This window comes from Embiotoca jacksoni, unplaced genomic scaffold (genome assembly GCF_022577435.1).
Source record: "Embiotoca jacksoni isolate LCO1_2020_lvr unplaced genomic scaffold, fEmbJac1.0.p SCAF_8, whole genome shotgun sequence".
NCBI classification, from domain to species: Eukaryota; Metazoa; Chordata; class Actinopteri; family Embiotocidae; genus Embiotoca; species Embiotoca jacksoni.
The window spans coordinates 5,528,244-5,552,014 of NW_027185436.1; the positions used below are offsets into that span (position 1 = coordinate 5,528,244).

At 41.8% G+C, this 23,771-nt stretch overlaps 2 protein-coding genes across 3 annotated transcripts; both read right to left on the minus strand.

Annotated features, from left to right (window-relative positions):
• Window positions 1-2,820: 2,820 nt before the first annotated feature.
• On the minus strand, window positions 2,821-7,187 carry isca1 (iron-sulfur cluster assembly 1). Its single transcript, XM_069138819.1, has 4 exons — window positions 7,081-7,187; window positions 5,003-5,056; window positions 4,102-4,207; window positions 2,821-3,882 (listed from the first exon to the last, which is right to left on the minus strand). The coding sequence occupies exons 1-4, from the start codon at window positions 7,159-7,161 to the stop codon at window positions 3,734-3,736; spliced, it is 390 nt and encodes a 129-aa protein (XP_068994920.1). The 5' UTR covers window positions 7,162-7,187; the 3' UTR covers window positions 2,821-3,733.
• A 792-nt stretch (window positions 7,188-7,979) lies between these two features.
• tut7 (terminal uridylyl transferase 7) lies at window positions 7,980-23,036 on the minus strand. 2 transcript variants are annotated; one of them, XM_069178283.1, is made up of 29 exons: window positions 22,963-23,036; window positions 21,643-22,051; window positions 21,293-21,447; window positions 20,894-21,010; window positions 20,556-20,733; window positions 20,331-20,419; window positions 19,884-19,935; window positions 19,691-19,760; window positions 19,447-19,573; window positions 19,234-19,353; window positions 18,995-19,129; window positions 18,450-18,627; window positions 17,387-18,087; window positions 17,082-17,232; window positions 14,534-14,620; window positions 14,287-14,387; window positions 13,974-14,031; window positions 13,697-13,800; window positions 13,472-13,561; window positions 13,233-13,346; window positions 12,857-12,934; window positions 12,579-12,756; window positions 12,335-12,382; window positions 12,111-12,202; window positions 11,900-12,015; window positions 11,595-11,782; window positions 11,354-11,427; window positions 11,168-11,234; window positions 7,980-9,529 (listed from the first exon to the last, which is right to left on the minus strand). In XM_069178283.1, exons 2-29 carry the CDS (start codon window positions 22,031-22,033, stop codon window positions 9,471-9,473), a joined length of 3,918 nt encoding a protein of 1,305 aa, XP_069034384.1. In that variant the 5' UTR covers window positions 22,034-22,051; window positions 22,963-23,036; the 3' UTR covers window positions 7,980-9,470. The 2 variants fall into 2 exon arrangements, with proteins under 2 accessions (XP_069034384.1, XP_069034385.1); XM_069178284.1 differs by having other exon boundaries at window positions 22,937-23,022.
• Between the last annotated feature and the right edge of the window lie 735 nt (window positions 23,037-23,771).

Here is a 23,771-nt window from a genome sequence, read left to right on the forward strand (position 1 = left end):
AAGCTTTCACCGAGCTCACTGAATGTTTTTTGTGCTTAAGATAAGAAGCTTTTCATCTACTTAAGAAGTTTTGTTTGCCACGGTCGTGAAATTATTTTGTGATCACGGGAAATGGTTGTCATAATATCATAACTTTACTATTTCACATCTCGCTCATTCACACGTGCGTGTTATCGGGGGTGTAATTCTACCCGTTGAAGCGCTGCAGCTCCCCTCGGACAGATTTATTCATGGTTAAGTTGTTGCTGTTTCTAAGATTGTGTAAGCACTGTTCCTGCAGTCGCATGTTTACAGACAATAATGTGTATTAACATTACTTTGATGTAATAAAGTCAACTATGTAATCATGCCATGTTTGGTTGTTCTAGATGACTTATCTAAAGTGTGATTGTCAAATTTCAACACGTTCTTGCAAATGTTTCACAATAAAAGCCTCGTTAAGAAATGCTACAGGGCCTTTAATTTGAAACGGACACAGGAAGTCTTCAATCTGTATTAACGCGTGATGCAGTAACTTTATCAGGGTGAATGGCAGCAGATCAAAGCGCGAATCAATCAGCGCACTTTAAATGTCGATATGAACCCTTTGACCGCACCGTTCGTTTTTATTGGCTCTTTCGATCACATTCACTTTGGAGATTATTGGATCTTCAACCACTTAAAAAAAATGTAAATGAATTTCAACCGGATCAAGAGAACTGCAAATCTTTTATTTCCTCACTTGGAGGTTGAGCGTCGTTGCAGTGCTCACTGGCAGACAGCTGCACTACACTTGTGTGTGTTACGATCTCAAAAGGAAACCGTAAAGTTGAAATCTCAACTTCAAAAGCTACTTTTAAAATCACAGATTTGCCGTCTGGTCCTGAAGAAACCAATCATCTTTGCCCATTTGACTGTGTTTAACCACATTTCAGAGCACGGGACCAGTTATGAAACCGTTCTCCTTTAGCTTCTGTGTTCTAAAGTGATTTTACGCAACCTCGTCAATGCCTTATTACCGATATATAAAGCATTAATAGATGAATTATCGACATTAATAAAGCTATAATTTTCAACCTGTGCTCACTATGACCTCTATAAGACGTGCTTTAAGCAGGTACGTGGTGCAATATCTTCATCTCAAAATATACTTTGCCTCATTTATCTGACTAAAGAACTAACTGGAGTAACTATGGCCGCTCCGCCTTACAGTAGTGAAGGGCAGCGAGTTGGCTTCAGGCTGGTTGTGTGGAAGTGATAAAGGGTCCACACAATGTGTATTTGTGAATGTTAGACTACAAGCTTACTGACCAGTTTGGAGAAGCCGTTCAGGCTGCATCCCATGTGGTTCACAGGACGGCGCACCCAGGATGTGCGGATACATCTCCCGCTTCTTCAGCCGTTGACCGACAGAGAAGACGGAGGCGGAGAGCAGCATCTTTGACTTTTCCAACAGGTGCGCAAGGAAGATGGGGTTTGAGGAGCTGGGCTGCTGTTGTCCCTCCCGAGATGAGGCTGCTGCAGTGACGGAGGCAGGAACAGGAGGCGGAGACATTAAACTGTCACGCAGGTGATCTCGCCTCTTAAACTGACACGTGGACAGCTGGTTGATGTGTTCGGGGAAGACAGCTCTGGATTTAAAGGCCTCATGGGTGCAGGAAGTGCCCGTCCCGGTGTTGTGGAGGACGGAGAGGATTCTGCTGATGTTCGGGGCGCCGTCACGAGGTGGTGATTTCCTCTCAGCCAAAGCCTTTAATAAATCAGAGGCCTGAGAAGAGCAGCAGAGACAGAAAACTGACACGGCGATTAAATAAAGTGTCCTCGGTCACTCTGCTGCTGCAGGTTCTAAAGTTGTATGCAAATGATATATTGTGTTGAGTTTTGAAAAGTAAATACAACCAATACAGCAATAAAAAAAAAAAAAAACAATTATCAAATGATAATGTACGGTGAATGAACGGAGGCTCCAGCCAATGCAGAAGTGAATTAAAGTGCAGTACGACGAAGCGCCACAAGGGGCGGGCTCCAAAAAAACAACAACCTCTGGCTGCATTCAAAATGCTCCACTTCTCACATCAAATACAAAACCTAATAAATCAGCCGAAGTCATGATGGTGTCATTAGCTTAGTACACTCCTTCTTCAAATAATAATCAACCAGATATTAGGCCTCAAACAGAGCTCTGTTTGGGGGCGAGCCAGGTTTGATTGACATGCCTGGGTTGCAGTCAGGTTTCTAGTAGGTGGTCAACAAAAAAAACAAAAAAAAGTACTTTTTTTCCAAGTTATATTGTGTTTTTCCTGATTAATCACAGTAAAATATTTTAGTTTATACAATATGCCAAAAACAGAAAATCAGCACATTGCTCCTTTGTCCCTTCCTTTGCGATATCATTCTGTAGAGCTCCACAACATTGAACAATTAACATAATTTGAACACATAAAATCCATCCATATTATTTCTTCCTACCTTAAGTCCATAAGACTCGGTGCCGTTATAATCTTCATCCTTGTTTTGACTGTCCATGACCTCAAAAACCTGGAACATAATAAAGCAAAGTTGACTTGCAGTCATGACAAAACCTTAAAACGGAGGTGATTAAAATGAATGTTTCAGAGTGACCGCACCTTTCTTCATCTGCCTGAAGACCAAAAGCCAACCCAAGAGACAGTCGACCCGCTGGCTGTAGGAAACTGGACAGCCGGTCGTCACGGTAACACAGAATCCATAGGGCCATAACTGACAACTTAACTACCGCCATGACAACTGAGACGAAGATCCTCTATGACAACTGGTCAAAGTCCAGTCGAACCGCTGAACACGACACAGCGGGGACGTTGCTGATTTGAGCTATTTATTATTTCATATGTACACAAACATATTGCACAGGTTACAAATGTTAAGCGCACACCGCCTACACAAACACAAAGTCCTGGCTTTAATCAAGCAAAAAAAAACAAAATAAAATAAACCATAAGTACTTTTGCGCAAGGGATACATATTTTGTGCGTGAATGTTTTTTTGTGCGCATTTCGTTCAAGGGATTTACATTCTTTATATTTACACAAGGAGATAAATATAAATAATTTTAAACTTTCCGACAGACTTTACAAATTGATAAAAGAGCTTCAAGACACTCAAACGCCACACCTCCACTTTTGCATACTGCTGATACATGACGGCGGATGATAGCACTCCGTCCTACAGTGTGTTTATCAAACAGCTGACGTTGGCCTCTGCTGAAGTCTCGGCTCCCCTCGTCCCCCCCGTCCCCTCTCCTCCCCCGTGTTGTACCATTTCCTCCCGCATACAAGACATGGTGAGATTTGCCTGAATTTCTTCAAATAATATGCATACATGTATGAAATGGCAACCAGTAGCTGAATAAAAAACAAAATAAAACACCTTACTTGTGAGGTCCTATGGTATCGTTATGTGCAGAGTCAAGAATAATAATAATAATTAAAAAAAAAAAAAAAAAAAACAGTATCAATTGTTGACATCAGAGAAATCTGAATGCAAAATCATTTTTGTCACGATGGTTTGGACTACGCAGTTTGCAATAAAAATCTTCTACGCATGAATAAGCATTTATCACGTGTAGGTATGTGCGAGTGGTCTGGAGGAAGAGCAGCGGTGGGAAGGCCGGCGTGTCCTCGTCTCACATTTCCTCATGTCGGACTTCCTCGTCAACAGTCTTTCAGTCCCCGTAGAAGCAGGGAGGGGTCGTGGGAGGACGGAGGCTACGTGACGCTCACATGTTGAAGCTTTCTCCACAACCGCATGTGCCCTTGATGTTGGGGTTGTTGAAGACAAATTCACTGGACAGCTTTGACTCCACGAAGTCCATCTCAGTTCCCAGCAGGGTCAGCTGGGCCTTCTTCGCTATGAACACCCTCACACCTGAGAAAGTGCCAAAGGAGAACCATCAGTACTCTCAAGCTTTGAACCTTCAGCGTTGCGGCTTTGATGCTCGGCAGAGAAACGACTCTTTATTCCATTTAACCCCACAAACGCACAAGAAATGTCTCACTTCTGGCGTACGCATTTGAAAAGAAACAAATGTTTGAACTTCGCTCTGCTCGTCTTCACAACAACACATCAGAGTAAGACGCAGCTCACCATCCTGCAGCACTTCCTCGTCAGATTTGTCTTTCTCCTTGGTGTAGTCCAGCGTGTACGTCAGTCCGTTACAGCCACGCGTTCTCACTCCGACCTTCAAGCCGATCTGACGAAGAACAACACGCATTTCAACGTTCACTTGTTCCAGCTTTGCTGGAAGATATGCAACATATGCAGGAGTAAAAGGAGAACAAATAAAGATGCGTTAACCAACAAGAAAACCTCAGAAGTATGTGGAAAGCACCTCGACAGACAACTTGTTATTTCTACAATATTTCTGAGTGTTATTACTCTTGACGGGACTCTTGTGGTTGACACGGAGTAACAGAACAAATCTCTCATATTTTAGAGTCTCAAAACAACCTGTGTTGCTTTTATTTCAATGGCTACTGAGGGTTCATGTTTTCTAAACAGAAAGAACTGGCACGACTCTGTGAAGGCTCCGATGTCCCAGTCTGACCTGAACAACGTTGACGATTTGAGCTTTAATTCAACACATGACTGATGCTGCTGTATTCTCCTTCCACCAGGTGTTACTCAGGTGTCCCCTATGTGATCTTTAAACTTCGTTTTAATACATTTGTCACTTAAAAACACGTGTAACTTTATCCAAAGAAGGAATGAAGTGATCATATGTATATATATATATATATACATATATATATATACACACACACACACATATATATATATACACACACACACACACACACATATATATATATATATATATAATGACCTTGAATATTCATACCACTTCACTCTTTAACTACTCGATTCAAGAAACTTTTAAACCCAAAAACAACACGGCACTCTGCTGCCATAAACAAAGACGTAGAGAACCACTGTCCTCTCGATGATATGATGCGTCAGTGAAGGATGGGCATAGTCAGTTACTTACATATTCTGGTTTGTCCTGCAACAGAAACCTAATCTTGCTCACAGCTGCTGGAGTCTAAAGAAACGACAACATCAGGTCAAATCAGTCACATATACATATACTCTGGACTCAGATGGAAGCGTTTTATTTTGATAAAAAATGAAGAATGACACGTCTTTCGTCACTTTGAAAAGGGACCAACACCACACACAGTTATATTCATTACTACACTACATACATTAGTATTAGTACTAATAATAGTACACTAACCCCAGTGTAATGAAATAACCAGCACTTCTGTAGCTTCTGCTGTAACCGAGTGAAAGCAGATCTCCGTGTTTGGGCGCTCGTGTCGAAGCGTTTGGGAGACGGAGATGAACTACAATCGTCCCGAGGTGCTAATCTCTTAAAGCCCTTAAAGTGTTACCATCTGTATGTGCTGCTGATTCCACATGTACAGAACATCCCAACCGCGTCACGGCCCGGACACGTTTCAGAACGACACTCAAGACCAAGTTCAACTTAACCTGTCGTACAATTTACAGTTAACAGTGTTGAACTCGCTGGATCCTAACTTCTTTCTTTGCTGCGGTGGAAACTAACCAAGTACATTTACTCGGGTGTTGTATTAAAGTACAATTTTGAGGTACTTGTACTTTATTTGAGCATTTTCATTTGACGCTACTTGATACTTGGGCTGCACTACGTTTCAGAGGGAACTGCTGTATTGTCTACTATACTACAGTTATCTGACAGCGTTGGTGACATGTCACACAGTAGATAATATAACAAGCTTTTAAAGCTTCAAGTGATTTTTCCCTCTAAACTTCTCACACGGTTTCATTTCAAGAAATGTACAAATAATCCAATTACTCATCAAAAATCAAAGATTTTAGAAAAAGTTTTAAAAAAAAGATTCGAGGATCTGAACTTCGTCGGTTTAATTTTTCCTTTTTCCAGTATTCATCTCGTGTTTTGGTACTTTTACACACGGAAAGGATCTGAATCCCACTTCCACGACTGTTTTATTTTCTGCACGTTAATTTATAAAGGGTAGAGTACACATTACTATAGTACTGTGCTATATTAAAGGATCCGTGATGTTAAAGGAGTTCTTCGGTAACATTTATGTTCATTGTTGTCCCCCGAAAGGTTCATAAAATAACTCGAGCAGAAGCATGTTGAGGGACATCCCATGACTTCAGTGCACCAACTTTATCAAAACAAACCACCGTCCAAACACATTATCTTACAACAGCACATTTTCAGCCCTCCCATAACAACAAACCACGACTCTGCACAGACAAACCAACACTCTTATTTCATTTAATATCACAGCGGATGCTTTTATATGAACTACTGACTATTTTCTGGCACGTGTTTCTCTTTAAAAAAAAATATTTTTTTAAAAAAACAGCTCATAGTAAAAGTAACTATTTATTTCGAGATGTTTGTTGAGTTTAAGTCTTCAATCTTTCCCTAAATTCACGCACACACGCGCGGATCAGCGCAGACAGCTCGTGCATCTATTTTGTTTCGCTCATCAGGAGATTTACGACCATTTTTAAACGTATTTGCCGCCAACGTGTGAAACTCCCGTTTTGAAAACGTTAACTCGACTTCACGGAGTTGTTTTTTTTTTTATAAGGACCAGGAAACGCACACGTTCGTGGTTTCATGAGGTCTTGAAGTTTGCCAGATTAAAAGTCTGGATGTTCCCCTGCAGCGTGGCCTTCCTCCCGCGAGCCTTCCTCCCGCGAGCCTCTCAGCAGAGCTGCGTCATCACCCCCCCCCCCTCTCCCCCCCGCGTGCTGCTAATCTCACCGACGAGCTTAACTTGTGGTTGTTGAGGCTCCAGACTGCGTTTATTCACAAGTTTTAATCGCTGTTGTTTAACAGCTGGTTCGCGGACCAGAAGCAGAAACGTCCCGTTACCGAGCGACGGCGGCAGCAGCAGCAGCAGTTAGCGAGTAGCTTCACTAACTTACACAACATAACGGCCGCCGGTGGTCAACGCCTCTCTCTCTGGAGGAACTTACACCGAGCCAACAACAAAATAAGTCCTTTACGTTGTCATACCGTCAACATGGACAACTCACCAGTGTCAGTGCGGCTCTTGTAGCGAGAATCTTTCTTTTGCTGACCGCTCTGACGGTCGCTCGCACCATGGAGGCAGACATGTTGATGCCGTTAAAGTCACAACAACGAATTGCGCAAGCGTGTGAACTGTGGCAGACGCCCGCATCCGGATCAGTGATTGGCTAAAAAAAAATCATGACAGACGGATGCGGCAGCCAATCGGCTTTCGGATAAAATTCAACAAACGTGCAAATGAGTTTCTGTTACGCAACCTCCTTGTAATATTATAGAAGCACTGCAACGTGAGTACCATATGTAACTTGTGCTTCGGTGGTAATACTCCTATACGATTTGTTTTATTTCATCCTTAGTGTCCAATTGTCACGTCATATTTATTACTTTACGAGCGTTTCCGAAACTTAGAACCACATCAGTCAGCTTTATAGGTCAAACCAGTTCTTCCAAAATCAATAATAGACTTTCACTGTTTACTGTGCTATATTTAGTGTGATAGTCCTCTTATCAACAACAGCCAACCTGTATCCAACCTGATCGAGATCAGGGTGGATTAGGTTTACTCACCCTAACTGAACAAGTGAACGATTACTTGTGTAATTGAACACAGTGAGTCCAGATACTTGTCAAGTACATTAATGATAGTTTAAATGTTTACAAGCAATATTGTTGGCAACAAAATTATTACACAGATTGGGAAAATGTACAAAATAATTGATTAGCCATCTGTAATTTAAGCTTTATCAGTCACATCTGTGGGTTTTGCAGCACGTAATGTTTTCTGGAGAAACACCATGGTAGACTGCAGACTTGTGTTGTATTAACACAGTTTGATATCTATACACTGTTTTGAAAAGAAAATAATAATAATAATAATAATAATAATAATGACAATATGCCACACTGGGATTAGGTTTCAGTTTAATTAATTCATTGAGACAAAATGGACTGCAAGCCAACCTCTCCTGGCCAGATCAGGCTTCCTAAATACCAAACTAAACCTTCCATTTGAGTCCAACAAAAGAAACACAATAAGGCTGGCGTTAGAACAAACCTACTTTAAAACAAGAAATAAGATTACAAGACCAACAACAAATTGTTTCTTTATAAAATTCAGCAATATGAGGATAAGAATAAAGCCAGAGAGTCCATATTCAAAGTTGAATGATAAGCAGGTCTTTGAGACATAACTAGCAGCAAAATAATTCAAGGGCGTGGACCCTCACAGTGCAGGTACCCATCTGTGGCACCATTACAATGAACTGAAGCCTTTGTGGCAAATAAATACATTTATCTCTCCAATGAACTGACTGAGATGACCTCTAGTTTAGGAGTGAGGAAGCACAGAGTTTGCAGCAGTGTGTGTCATCAGCTGCACCAGCAGTTTTTTTTATTTAATTTTTTTTTTTTTTAAATCTTACCACCGAGTGTAAGAAGCAAACTTTTACCAGAATTTCTCAGGTATGTGTACTATTGTTATCACACTTCCTACAATGTGTGGACACACAGACGGGCAAGGGTTAGCAGAGGATATCCAGTTTTGCTGTCCTGTTTGCATTGGCAGGCAGTTGAGGGGCAGAATGCATTTGTGACACAGTGGAGGGCTAGCAGTGGTTTCTTGAACAAACACACACAAACACACTGCAGGTAGAGCTGCAAAAAAAGATCCTGGCCATTATGGAAGGTACACTGCTATTCAAACATATATTGTACTTTTATGTTAAATCTCAAGAAACACCTTAAAAACCCTGGTAAATGGAAAATAACAAACAAGTGAAAGGATTTTTGGGCTTAAACTATAATGATTCTAACTGACTTTATACCACTTCTATGAGCAGACAACATATCATTGCTATTTCCAATTATCTTACAGCTGTAGCAGTGTAACAAACACTGGGGTTTATCTGACTGAGGACTCCTATATGGCGTCAAAAACTGTTAGCATCAAGTACAAGACACATATACAGTATTTTTCTTCAAAAGATTTAAGCTATAAATCATCGACACTTGTGAATGATATACGTTTTCTAATTGAAGATATTTCACACTGCAGTGAATGAAATGTAATGAGTTAAAAAAAAAAAAAAAAAAAAAAAACTTGACTGGTAAACAGACATGAGGATCATGCATGATGGCTTGTCTTGTTAAAATGAAAGCTTTAAAAAGCTCCTCTGCAGAGAAGAGCTTGAGGGGAATAAAAAAAAAAAAAAAAGAAAAAAAAAAACACATAAAAAGGCCCTATTTGGCTTCAAGTCAAGGCGTCCTGGCTTTGGCTTTTTAATGGGCCCCCACTGACCCAACAGTACCATTCAGATTTCAGGGGTTTCTGGACTTTGGGTTGCGGTCTGCCTGGACAGAAGTAGAATCTCTCTGTTTGTGTATCCACAGCTGCTGCTCATTCCACTGGGCTCTTCCTGTGACCAGAGCGCCCCAAATTTCGGCAGGCTAAGCTTCCTGAAAGACATCAAAAAGGAATTGTTTAACCTCACCATAATGAAAAAGAAAAAATACATGTACCTCATGAGGCTCAATGAAAGAACAATGAAGACTGCTTTATCCCCATAAACTCACAGCTGTATTTGCAAAAATTCACGTTACATGTGTGATCACTCACATATTACGTTTCTTGGACTACATGGAAAACAACAGATAAATAAAAAGGACCAGAATGCTACACTTTAGACAAAACATCAGCAAGCGTGTACTCCAGAGTCCAGAAAAAGACGGAGGACATGTGACACACTCATTGTCTCCCCTCACCAACTCTAAAGGAGATAACTGACCTAGAATATAAAAAATACACTGTCAACTGTATAAAGAATACAGAGCGCCTTGTCTCCAGAAGATATTCACACAAGTTGTTGTGGTTGGTCACATGGAAGTGAAATATTCAAACATGCTGCGTCATTAATGAGATATTTTTATTTTTTTATTTTTTTTTTTTAAATCTATGGCTCATTTTAGTATTTGTACATGTCAACTCAGGTATGTAGGCTAAAAGGCAAAAGCAAACAAGCAAAAAAATAACTTAAACACACCGCGTAGATTCTCCCAGAAATGCTTTTTTGAGTACAATTACGTTTCAACGTGTTGAACTTAAGTTTTTGGGGGCATCTACTGACTGTGCAGAAGTTCCTTTTGGTTTAAAATTGGGAAAAGTTTCTTCTGATGGGAGGTGGAGTGTTTTGTTTTCTTCCAATATTCCATTAAAATAAGTTAAATTAGCTATTTAATGATAATGCAATAAATCTTTCAGTGTGACTACCTTCCTGGTGAAAGACAAAAAAAATCCTACCAGACAGATGTGTATTTAAAACTCTATTGTAAATAATAATTTGTGTTTGATGCAGTTTTTCCCCCAAAAAAAGAAAAGAATCTGCATTAGTAGAAATACCAGGGCAATAACTAAAAGGTGAAGCAGTGGCTTGATGTCATACAAAATATACATGAAATGGAAAAACTGACTTTCTCTACTAGACTGAAGCTGGACAAATTGGATTGAATATATATCGTCAATAAGAAGACAAAAAAAAAAAAAAGAGGATGGAAAACTGGAGAGTCTCTTGGTTTCTCACTACAGATGTTAATAGGTTTTATTAATCATTTTATATTATAGTTTTATCTCTCATCATATTTTCTTTAATAACACTACCTTAAGAAAGCTAACTGATCAAAAGCGCTGTAAATAAGATCAATGCATAAGTGTGCATCTGTACACAAAGTTCACCCAAATACTAAATGAGTGGAATACTGTATAAAAAGAAGAAGAAAAATCATGAGATGGAAAATATTTTTTGAATGTATGAAGATCAATCACAACAAAAACTGAATTTAGAGTTGTAAACTCGATGTTTCATACTTCACTGTCTGTGCACTGCAGGGTTTCTTCTAAACTATTTGTGATGTCACAAATCCTGCTCATAAGTCCCGCGCATGATATTCGATTTTCAAATGAGAAACAGAAAAACGTCTCCTCTTCAGCAAATGAAGGTGAAATCTCTGCACACACATTATTCTACTGGGTGAAGCTCAAACATTTGACTCTAGGAACAAGAGGAGAAACACATTTGAGTGGAGGGGTACTTTAAATACCTGCTTGTGGACTTAATATCACATTTTGTTGCTTTCTCTTCTTCTTCTCTTCTTGTATAGGTAAACCCTGAAAAAGGAAGATCACCAGAGGAACAGGTGTAGCTGAGTAAATAGCCGTCACACACACACCACAAAGTCATTAAGAATTTCTATGAAAATGGGTTTTTTGGTTGACTGAAAACATACCGGTTTCTCTTTTTCTCTCAAATTCCTCAGATGGACTGAAGAGGAGGGAGAAAAGTTTTCCATCTTCACTTTACCTGCAAAAGCCAAGGTAGCAGCATTATTGATGCATATTCATCATCGCGTAGTGACTTCTAGGTCCTTATTAGAAAGTGATGTAAACTAAAAAGGCAGCCATGTTTTGCACAGGCTTATTAAGTCAAGTGGCAAAAGACAATGAAACAGGAAGCCGAACGATGTGAACCTGCAGGGCTTCTGTAGAGCTGGCAGTCCTTCTTGATGTGGCTACTTGATCCACACAGGTAGCAGCAGCGAACATCCAGTGTATCTCTTTTCCTCCAGTGTCGACCCTGATCCTTGCCATCCTCTGCCGTGTCCATTCTGTCGCGCAGGTGCTCTGCCCGTCTCTCAAACTCCCTCCTGTGCTTGGACCTGGGACAAAGATCAACCACAATATGAATCTAGCATGTAGGCTGACACGTGGTGCAGACACACATTCGAGTAAGGAAACTCTGCCACAATTCAGACGTGTGCTGTGATTCTGCCTACTTCTTGCGCATGGGGCAGTCTTTCATGAAGTGGCCGATCTTGCCACAGATGCGGCAGCAGCGATCGTTGGGAGCCACTTCTCCTTCAGTGAGCACTTCAGGGTCAAAGAAATACTCCTGCAGACAAATCCCAATGTCAGAGATAAGACGATGCCAACATAAAAAAAAATAAAAAAAGTTTAAAATATAGTGTGTAAACAGCAGATACAAACCATCTGACTGGGGTAAACAGAAGGAAAGACTTTGACCGGGGTGCCAAACACTGTTCGGCCATTGATGAAAGCCTTCATGATGAAGTTTGTCACTGTTTGGACGACAGATGAGGAAAAAAAACAACATGTGAGAAAACAAAAAACCTTTCAAAAGGGGCAGTAGGACAAAGACAATGAGACCACAAACTACAGATATAAAACAGAAAGAAGAAATATTGACATACTTTTCCTGGACAGACCAGCACCCAAATTGTGATTGAGGTCGAATGGATCTGTAATAGAAACAATGACAACAATTTCACACGGCAATACAAAATCAAATAGATTCAGCAAACAATCCAACAATACTTATCATTAAAAGTTATATGAATTTAACATTGGATAGATGATTTGTTAAAGTCTAGTGCTGTGACACATACTGTTTATTCAGCTATTTTTACTGTACAAGTTCGAGTCACACAAGTTGACCTTCAATGACGATGTACTTGGACGTCCACTGCTTGTTGAAGGTGGTGAGACGCGCCTGCTGCCGGACACAGACGACGTGCTCTCTGAAGTCGAAGTCCTCGGTGTAGAAGCGGAGCAGGCCGAGCCACAGCTCTCCCACGGTCTCCGTATTCTTCCCATTCTGTGGCCAGTGACTGGGCTGCAGGTGGAAGGGGATTCGTATTGACAGTGTTACGAGCATAATCAACGTAATGTTTAATATAATCGCATACAAATATTTTCGTACGCAAAATACTTACAATTGTTTTCAAATCGTCAAAGAAGTAAACGTTCCAGTCGTCAACCAGCACCTCCGGCTTCTTTTTACCATCATAGATCTGCAACAAAACACTCGGTGAAGCTATTTGTAAGCCTAGAAATGTATTATTGCTCCTTAACATGCAGAATGAAAAGACTGCTACAAAGAGAAATCTGATGCGTGGTAAATTCATCTTTGGAGTTGTAAAAAGTCCTGCAGCAGGGCAAAGTTTAGATTGTAAAATATAAAAATCATAAGAAAACACAAGAGATAAAATATGGTTACTGGGACGTTTAACACTGACGTATAACAGTTTTCAAAAGCACTCAAACTTCTGTGGAAACATAAGGTGCCTTTTACAGACAGGTCATTTGTACCTCTTGCAGCACAGGTATAACTGGCGGGTTTCTCTGCTGCAGGAAGAACAGCACCATGAGGGTGTAAGCGTAGGACGACAGGCTGCCACGAGAAGCATCGCCAATGTCACACATCTGTAATGGGAGAAACAAAAATCTCGTGGTTACGCGGTAACATTGAACATTGTAACGGCACAAAATGACACAATATAAACACTTCACAAAGATGCTTGGCTGCGAGTTTGTGAAGAGTGTTTCACCTTGGCAAAAACCTTCATGACGTAACAGAGGATCTTCACTCTTCTGTCGATGGCAGCATATGAAGCCAGCAGGTGGGTGTTGTGCAGCGCCTGAACAGAGAAACAAAGGCACAATATGAGTCACTCAAAAGCAAACTTGAAAGGTATGTTTATTTCCAGAGTCTTTTGTCAACTCTATTTTAAGGGGACACACTGGGCAAAACACGGAGGGACAAAGGGTCGTACCAGCGTGTTGTACAGGCTGATGTCTCCCTCCAAGCCGGTGCGAACATGGTAGAACTTCACAATGGGAACTTTGGCCGTAGTGATGGGTAGGATGTTCTTCAGACCTGGGGACAGATGTGGAGATGGGTTAACAGGCAAACACGGATATTTTCAGTTTGATCTGTTGCCATTTTCTGGTAGAGGTGGATAGTTTAAAAGCCACAATAGCAGAGCTACTAAGAAATAGATCAGGTTGCAATCGGTAAAACACATTTGAACTACATCTGTCGTGTCTTACCTGAGTGTTTCTTTAACAATCTCGCCAGGCTTTCAATTATATTGATGCAGTCAATATCCTGTGAGGTAAAAAAAAAAAAAAAAAAAAAAAAAAAATCAAATCAGATTTAAAATCAGGTTGTAGAGAAGGAACTGAATCTCTACAGTTATCCGTTTCTCTCAAATAAAGAAACTAAACTTGTTTTAAATGTTAAATTCAGTCATGTGACCAAATTTAAACTGCTTACAAAAATCACAAATAAAGGTTGATCCTAAACAGAATAATATTTAACTTCATTAGATACATGCATAATGTCATAAAAGCAGTAACTTACATCGATGGTCTCCTGCCCCTCCAACACCATACAGATGTCCAGGTCGCTCTGTCTGAAGCCAAAGCCATTTTTGGATGAGCCAAACAGTTGTAGCCGAGCACCTGGGTATCAAACCACATGGTACGTTAATTTGATCCTAAATATACTTTGTTATACTTCTTGTAGTTCATGGTCAAGTCAATAAAATGTATTATAGTGCTAGTTTGAGTTTACAAAACTAAACACTGAAGTAGATGGTTTACTTCACCAGCAAACTGGCGTCTGACGAAGGTCTCGAGGTCTTGCAGGATGTGTTCTCTTACACCCACTTCCAGTTCATCTGGAGCGAAGTCGCCTAAAAAGGAGGAAAACATTACTTCAAAATACTTTGTGGTGTCGTAATTTAACTGGACACAAGAACACGTGATTTAAATGCTTTAACAACTTCCCCTTTAAAACATGATACCAAAATTAACGAGCAACAAAAATAAGTATGATAAAACTATTATATAGAATAAAAATATAAATATATTTGTCGATAAGCAGTAACAGTTCAGCAGATGCTTAACACAATTTCCCTCCAACAGCTGGATCAGCTTCTTCATACAAGTCGTTCCAGGTGAACATTTGCCGTTTCAGCAGGCGACAGAGTGACCTAATACACTGCTCAAAAAAATAAAGGGAACACTGAAACAACACATCCTAGATCTCAATGAATGAAATATTCCAGTTGAAAATCTTTATTCATTACATAGTGGAATGTGTTGAGAACAAAATAACATAAGAATGATCAATGGAAATCAAAATCATTACCCCATGGAGGTCTGGATTCAGAATCATACTCAAAATAAAAGTGGAAAAATCAGATCACAGGCTGATCCAACTTCTGTGGAAATCCCTCAAGACAAGTCAAAATGAGGCTCAGTACTGTGTGTGTGGCCTCCACGTGCCTGTATGCACTCCCTACAACGCCTGGGCATGCTCCTGATGAGACCACGGATGTTCTCCTGAGGGATCTCCTCCCAGACCTGGATCAAAGCATCAGTCGACTCCTGGACAGCCTGTGGTGGACGTGGCGTCGGTGGACGGAACGAGACATGATGTGCTGGATTGGATTCAGGTCTGGGGAACGGGCAGGCCGGTCCGTAGCATCGATGCCTTCATCGTGCAGGAACTGCTGACACACTCCAGCCACATGAGGCCGAGCATTGTCATGCATCAGAAGGAACCCGGGGCCCACTGCACCAGCATATGGTCTTACAATGGGTCTGAGGATCTCATCCCGGGACCTAATGGCAGTCAGGGTACCTCTGGCTAGCACATGGAGGGCTGCGCGGCCCTCCAAAGAAACGCCTCCCCAGACCATCGCTGACCCACCGCCAAACCGGTCACGCTGGAGGATGTTGCAGGCAGCAGAACGTTCTCCACGGCGTCTCCAGACTCTGTCACATCTGTCACATGTGCTCAGTGTGAATCTGCTCTCATCCGTGAAGATCACAGGGTGCCGATGGAGAAGCTGCCAATCTTGGTGTTCTCTGGCAAATGCCAATCGCCCTGCACGGTGTTGGGCTGTAAGCACAGGCCCCACTTGTGGACATCGGGCCCTCGTACCACCCTCATGGAGTCTGTTTCTGACAGTTTGAGCAGAAACATGCACATTAGTCATGGAGGTCATTTTGTAGGGCTTTGGCAGCGCTCCTCCTGTTCCTCCTTGCACAAAGGAGCAGATAGCGGTCCCGCTGCTGGGTTGTTGTCCTCCTACGGCCCCCTCCACGTCTCCTGGTGTCCCGGCCTGTCTCCTGGTATCTCCTCCGTGCTCTTGACACTGTGCTGACAGACACAGCAAACCTTCTTGCCACAGCGTGCATTGATGTGCCGTCCTGGACGAGCTGCACTACCTGAGCAACTTCTGTGGGTTGTAGACACCGCCTCATGCTACCTCTAGTGGTGAGGACACTGGCCAAATGCAAAAGGGACCAAAAATCAGCCAGAAAGGACGAGGACAGAGAAATGGTCTGTGGTCACCACCTGCAGAACCGTTCCTTTATAGGGTTGTCTTGCTAATTGCCTCATTTCCACCTGTTGTCTGTGTCAGTGTTGCTTCCTAACTGGACAGGTTCATTTCCCAGAAGTGCGATTGACTTGGAGTTACATTGTGTTGTTTAAGTGTTCCCTTTATTTTTTGGAGCAGTGTAGATCCTCTCATCTTCATCCACGACTGCAGCGTCACCCGTCTAATCTAAATGATCAACAGCTTTGCTTGAGAAAGGACACTTTGTCATCGAAAATTTTCTTATAACTACCGACACGGCTACATTTGTTCTGTTTGCCAATTTTTGACAGCAGGTTTAGACACTTGTTTAAAAAAAAAAAAAGAGGAACCCTTTTGAAATTGAATCCCACAAACAACCCTGCTCATGGCTTTAAAATGAGCAATTCACACCAAAGACGCGCCAGCAAATAGTTTGTTGAATCTGACTCCAAAGAGCAAACCTCATTTTCAGATTCAGGATAAGAATATTAAAATGTTCTTGCACGAGTCTCATTGTTTGTGTCACAAAAAAAAAAAAAAAAAAAAAATTAAAACGCATTGAAAGCTTATTTTATTCTAAGCTACTTTTGTATAAAAAACTAAAAAAGTACAATATGCATAACCACATTCTGAATAATATCATTTACTTGAAGAAAAACTGGTCAAATTTTGGAATTTGACGTTACAAATAAACAAAAACAAAAAACAGGTAGACGACATATTTCACTGCCATTAACGGTGTCACCTGTGACTGAAATGACTTCCACATTGAGATGATACTTACTGTAGCACTGCTCGCAGGCTTTGTTGAGGACCCGGAGAAACTCTGGTGTTATTGGCGGCAGAGGATCCAGCTGCACTTTCTTGAAATCTTCCGGACAATCTTTCTTCAGATGTCCATCACGCTTGCACAAGCTGCACACGACCATGTGTGACTAAGTGACAATAAAAAGAGTTTCACTTTGATGATAGACACGAGTGTAGTTTTCCACAGGTTTAGCTTTACCTAAATAATTACAACATGACTTGAGTTCCATATTTGATATTTCTTTCTCAGTTAGATGTTCATAAACATGAAGCTGAACTTACCTTTCCTCTGTTGAAAGCTTGCCTGGTAAACTCATAAGACAGTCTGCTCTGTTTTTGGTTTTTAATATCTGTGCCTGCATCTTTACTTGTATCCTGTGAAGGCGCAGGTGAAAGACTGACAGGAGCTAACTGCACCTCCTCTTCATCTTCCTCATCCATTGAACCAGGTGTGTCTAAATCTGGACCCTCCTCATCAGACAGAAGCTCCTCCCCCGAGTTATCGTCCACCAGGAAAATCTCCTCGTCCTCTGTGGTGAGGCTGTCCAAGTGACGTCTCTGGTGTGCGTCCTCATCCTGCTCCTCCTCGTCCTCCTCGTCCTCTGAGAGACTGCTTTTACCAGGGTCCACTTTTTCTTTCTCTCTCTCCTCATCCGAGTCACTGTATTCTTCAACTTCCTCCTCTTCCTCAATGATGCAATCAGAGTCATCAGGGCCGTTTTCTACAGTTTTATGTTGACCTGTATACTGGGACTGAATGCTGAGCTGACTGAACTCTGACAAGCAGACAATATCTTCACTCGTGGCCTTAGTGTTGGCTCCTTGATTAGCTCCTTGCTTTGCCTGTCGTTTGTGATTGGCAGCCGGCGTATTGAGCGGTAGTGCAAAGTACTTGTACGTAGTTTTGAGGCAGTGGAGGATGTACTCGTACATCTGCTGGCTGTTCACGGTGCGAGCCACATTTCTCTTCACAGCCAACGGGTCTGGAATTAAACCACGGCAGAATAATCAATCTCTTCATAGTACAGTCAATGAAAATATAAATTACACTGATCATAGAGGGTTCGGTCTGAAGGTCATGCAGACTGTCAACAAAATCCCAAAATAGCACAGACAAAATCAAAAGTATTAACGTGTCCATTAATGGCCGGGACAGCATTTAACTCTGAGGATTGTGTTTCAACTCGGACATTTGCAAAAGTCCACTCGCTCTGGTTACTGCTACAAACAGCACACGCCATAACTAACCAAGAAACAAGCAACAATAAAACAAATCATATTTTCTTTTTCACTGACAAAAGCATTAAGACAAGTTTATGAGATTAATTATGAGAAAGCTTCTGACCCTCCACAGCGATGCGTTTCTTGGGCCAGTCCTTCATCTCTCGGGAGAGGACGGCACTGGTCCTCACGCTGATTATGTTGTCAGCCATGTTGAACTCCAGCGAGTAGAAGCGAAGCATTTCCACCCAGAGGAGCCCGACTTCCACCGGTGGGTGAGGGCTCTGATGCACCAATGGAACCTGCAGGAAAACAGACAGAGCGCCACACACAGATATTACAACCAGTTTCCAAAAGGATACCAGATTTTCTCCACAATATTCATTTGAATAAACATGAGTCATTGTCTGCATTTTGGTTGTCCTTCAATGTATTGTGAGTGATGTGACATGAATAATCTATTAACTCCTACAACAATAAACCTGGGCAAGAAGTTGACCATGACCAGTCTTTTCAAACTGTTTTTTTCACTGTGGTTGAAAAAAAAAAATATCAATCAAGAAAAAGCTAATTCATCTTAAAATTTATGAAAATTAGGACATTAAACTGCTTAAAATGATTAATTAACAGTCTTGAGATGAGAAGCTACATTTGTATCTTCATAATTACCTTTCCCTTTAAAGAGGAGCCGTCTGCTGGCTGCGAGGATTCTTTGGAGGAAGGTGTGTAGGCCCAGTGTAAATATCCCTCCTCCACATGTGTCAGATTAAAGTCTGACAGCCTACTTAGGGAAAACACCTTAATCTAAAGACAAACAGATGTTTAGATTAGTTTCCATTGAAAATAAAAACTAGCAAGAGACAATATTTATTATTGTATTTCCGGCTTGAGATGAAAAAGAAAGACACCTCTTGGTTCAGGTAGGTCGGCAAGAGAGACTCTTTGCGCTTCTGTAAAAAGTAGATGACCATGAGGGCAAAGACGTACGGCGGCAGCCCTCCTTCCTCTGCACGGTCGATCTCACAGATCTAAACCAGAAGCAAGAACAGCTTGTGTTAAAACAGGACATGTTGTTTGCCGAAAATGTGAGAAAAAGGTTGAGGTCTAAAGTGGAAACCTACCTGTGCCCAGCGTCTGAAGCCCAGAACCAGAGGTAGGAGGAGATGCTCCTTACTGGCCAGAGCAGAAAGATAGGAGGTGGTTTGGAAGGCGTTTTCATTCCCTGCACTTACTTTGCAGACCAGGCCACTGTGGAGAAAAATAAGTTTCCGTTTCAGTTTGGCTCGTTTGCATGTGGTAATACAGCCCTGATATGAGCGGTCAAAGCTACTCCAAAAAAAATGACTAATTGCTGGAGATACCAACCTCGTTTTCTCTGTGCAGATGACCACAGGCACCCTGGCATGGAAATCAGCTTCCAGATCAACGAAGAGAGCTGCAAACAGCACGAGGCACGTCAAACTTCCACGATAAGCTAGCGTATGACCGACTATCTGAATGGCTGGATTTCCTAACACAGAACAAATCTTGCAGTTTAAATGAATAGTAGGTGACTCACGGGTCACAGAGAGGCTCTCCTTAACCAACAACAAGACGTCTGGCTGATGCATCTGTGAATACATTCCATTTCAAAACCTTTACACAGGTATATACACAATATTTTTTTTTTTAAAAAGACACATGAATACAAGCATAACGTCCACAAAATAAATACTTCTGAAACTTAAAATGCATAGAATGCATCATATTTTGACATTCACAATATTTCTGTCTGCCACATACTCCTTCTTATATTCTCATAATACATACTCATTGTGTCATTCTACATAATGTCAACCTAAACCTTTGGAACTTATAACATCTTGCATATCTACTTTGATGAGAGCTATGTTCGTCTATTCTCTTGGGAGGTCTGGAGGTTTTTCTAATTTCATAGTTCAGTAAATGATATAATTAATAGAATAAAACAGTATTCACACTATCGATCACACACTGGGCTACTCACGTGAGGAGGAAACTGAATGTCAATGTTGACATCAGAATCCTTAAATCCAAATTTAGTGCAGGATGATCCATAAAGTCTGAGCCTGATTTCTACAGATGGGAGAAAGAGATAGAATAATATTATCAACTGACTGAATAATGAACTGATGTTTAGCATATGGATGCAACTGCCTGTTTGCTACAAGGCAGTCAGGATTAAGGAGTATTGAATCTGCAGATTTCTTACCAGGCAGGACGGTCAGAAGGAGGTCTTGCATGATGGAGACGACACACTGTCTCTTCTCAAAGTCCTGGTCGTTCATCCCATGTTCCTGGACAATGGCCTCAAGTGCAGCACTCACTGCTCTGATCTGCTCTGGACCCGGAGGCAGGATCTCAGTCAGCATCACCTGCTCTTGCCTCTCCTGGAAACACAAACACACAAGCAAATAAGTGTTCATCCCAGCCTCACATACTGTAGATAAAGACTACTATAGCAGAATGGCAGTAAAGGAGCACCAGCTATCCACAAACTGTCACTGTGATCATAGAAATGGCAATTGGTATAATAAGATCATTTCTCACCCTGGCCCTTCTTTTGTGCCGTTTGTCTCTGATGTGCCTGTTGGCATCAGAAACTGACGCCAGGGGAACATCACACAGATCACAGTTGTAAAGTGCACCAGGGTTGCTGTGGGACTTCTGCACCAAATTGAAAAGAGGAAAGCACAGAAATTAAATGCAGAAAATGATACTGTTATTGATGTTTATCAGGCACAGCTTGGTTAAGAACATCTCAACAAGTGTTATGGCTGGCTCAAACACCAAACATAATAATGGACAGAACAGCAAGGTAGAAATTGATGGGATGAATGTTAAAAACCCCAAAACAAAACAGGATGTAACACAAGTCTAACTACAGCAAAACAATTCAGGGTTAACACCTATAAAATAAAAACTACTAATGACACTAAGAGCCTGTACCTTCTTCAGGCTGTAGATCTCATCCCTGTTAAGCTGTTTCTCTGCTTGCCGTAGGCTGCGCAGCTCTTTGGCTGAGAGACTGGACTCTTCAATCAAAAGGGGCCTGTTCTCTTCAGTAAAAGGCTTCTTCTTGTTTCTGTTTCTCCATTTCCTCCCTTTGAAAAGAAGAAAATAAACATGTCAAAATGTGTCCTTGTGGAGATAGCGGTAATCAATAATGTGCATATACAATAGATTATGTAGTACAGCCAGTACTTATAGTCTGTGCTTTTCTTTTTTTCTTTTCGTGGTGGTAACAATCCTAAAAAATGTTTCGCTCATTTCCCACATATGGATTTAAAAATCCCCACCTGATTTATGAGCACAGTCATCCACGTCCTCCCTCGGACCTTCTCCCTGGTTACTCCTCCTCCAGTGCTGCGAGCGCTCTCTCCAGTTATCCTCGAGACTCCCACCGCTGTTTTCAGGACCCGGGAACCACCGAGGGTCGTCCTTCTGAGACGGGCTGTGACCACCTCTGAATCCGCCCGGGGAGTAGCTCAGGGGACCCGTCGCTGCCTTCTTGGGACTCGCCCAGTAGGATCCGCCCTGGTTCTTCTTGCCCTGCTGACCTCCCTCTGACCTGAAGCTCTGTCCTCTGGCGTGATCCTGCATCCTCCAGCTTTCAGCGTTATCCGACGCTGCTGCTCCCCTCTCCCGGCTGCCTTGCTTCGCCCGGTAAGGCCTGCCCGAGTTATCCATGGTTCACTTATGCGAAAACTGCAGGATGAAACGTCCAGTTAATGCGTAAATATTCCACATGTAATCAAAGCATCGGTGACACAGACTTGTTCATCCGGACGATCTCGGGCAGACAGATGTCCTTTTAGTTCCTTGTATTCATTCAGTAGAGAAACTTAAATTGGCTGCAGCTTCTCAGTTTTCAAAACTTTTCACGCCAGACTGTTGCAGGAAAAGAAACACGTTTTTCAACTCGTTGAGCTGACAGGTAGCTGGTGATAAAAACCGAGTCATTGCAGCCGCCGCCTGTCGTTTAGTCCTCCTCCTCCGATGAACTCCGATGAACTGTGATGAACTTTTATGGTTGTGGACATTTGACAGCTCGCAGCAGAACATCTGACCCGACAGGAAAACTAAACGTCAACACTGGTGCTCCTCGTGTTACAACACGGATCACTAAACTCCACCGATATATAACCCAAGTTTAGTGTCGGCCACCGGTTTGTGCACACATGTAACGTTGGCCAACGACTCGCGTTACTTCGTTCATTGTAACGCCGGCGGTCTCCTGACCGCCTCACTTCTTATAGCACGGTGTTAGCGCACGCTAGCTTACTAGCTCCGGCGGTGTTATTCCCCTCTAACGCGGCTTCTTCCGCTCCCTCGACGGTGTAATTTGGTCGCGTACGTAGCCAACGCGCCGACCAAACAAACCACCGAGTCACTACATTCAACAAACAGCGACCGCCGCCACCTCGATAAAGCGACGCTAACGTTAGCGACTTCGTATTTAGCTCGCTAGCTTAGCGTCAACAGCTAGCAGAGCAGCTAGCGACGCTCCTGTTTGTGTTTCAGGTTGTTGTTGTTGTTGTTGTTGTTGGTTTTTCTTGTAAAGCTTTCCGGCCGACAAATAAACACACTCACGGAGATGATCAAAGTCACGAAAGTACCTCGGACGCGGACAGAGGACATCCTGGTAGCCCTGTTCAGGTCGGGTCCCTCGTCTCGCTCTGGAGTTTGAAAGATGACGTCAGCGCGTCTGTTTTCTGCTCGTCAGCAATAAAGTTCCGCCCACAAAAAAAACACGTTTTATATTATTAATAACAGCTAATGAGCCCCATCGTGTTGATTTTGCACGTTGTTTAATTTTACATCGTATTAATTATAATAATAATAATATTTAAAAAAAAAAATTGTTTTCATTCACCCTAACCTTTAGGATTATTTATCGGTTTTCAGTCTGTTTAAAAGATAAACTATCATAACTAAGTTCACACGGACAACAACAGGCTGTCTCAAGTGAAAAAGCAGATTATCCCACATGAATTCACACAGTTGCACTTTACTTTTGGATTTTTAAAACATGTGAACTGTAACAGCTTATTGCTCAGCATAATTTTTTTTTTTTTTTTTTTTTTTTTTTTTTTTTTTAAACACGTTTCAAGTGACATTTCACTTTTGAAAAATGTTTTCTGTTACCTTTTGTAAGAAAAATGTTTATTTGTTTTGTTAATGAGCCCAAAGCAAAAGGCAATAACATATGGCTCAAGGCATAATTAATTCCTACATTGTTGAGCGTTGGTTGCCCGGGGCGACAGGACAAAAGGTAAACTGCACGAGCGGGGAAGAACCCGGGAAAAGTGACATCGGCTAAACGTCAAGTCCTCTCTGCATCCCATAAACAACATCCAGGAGACTTGTGAGGTGGATGATCCGGTCTCGGTGACAGCCTGGCAGCTTCTGCGTAAACGGGCTCCAG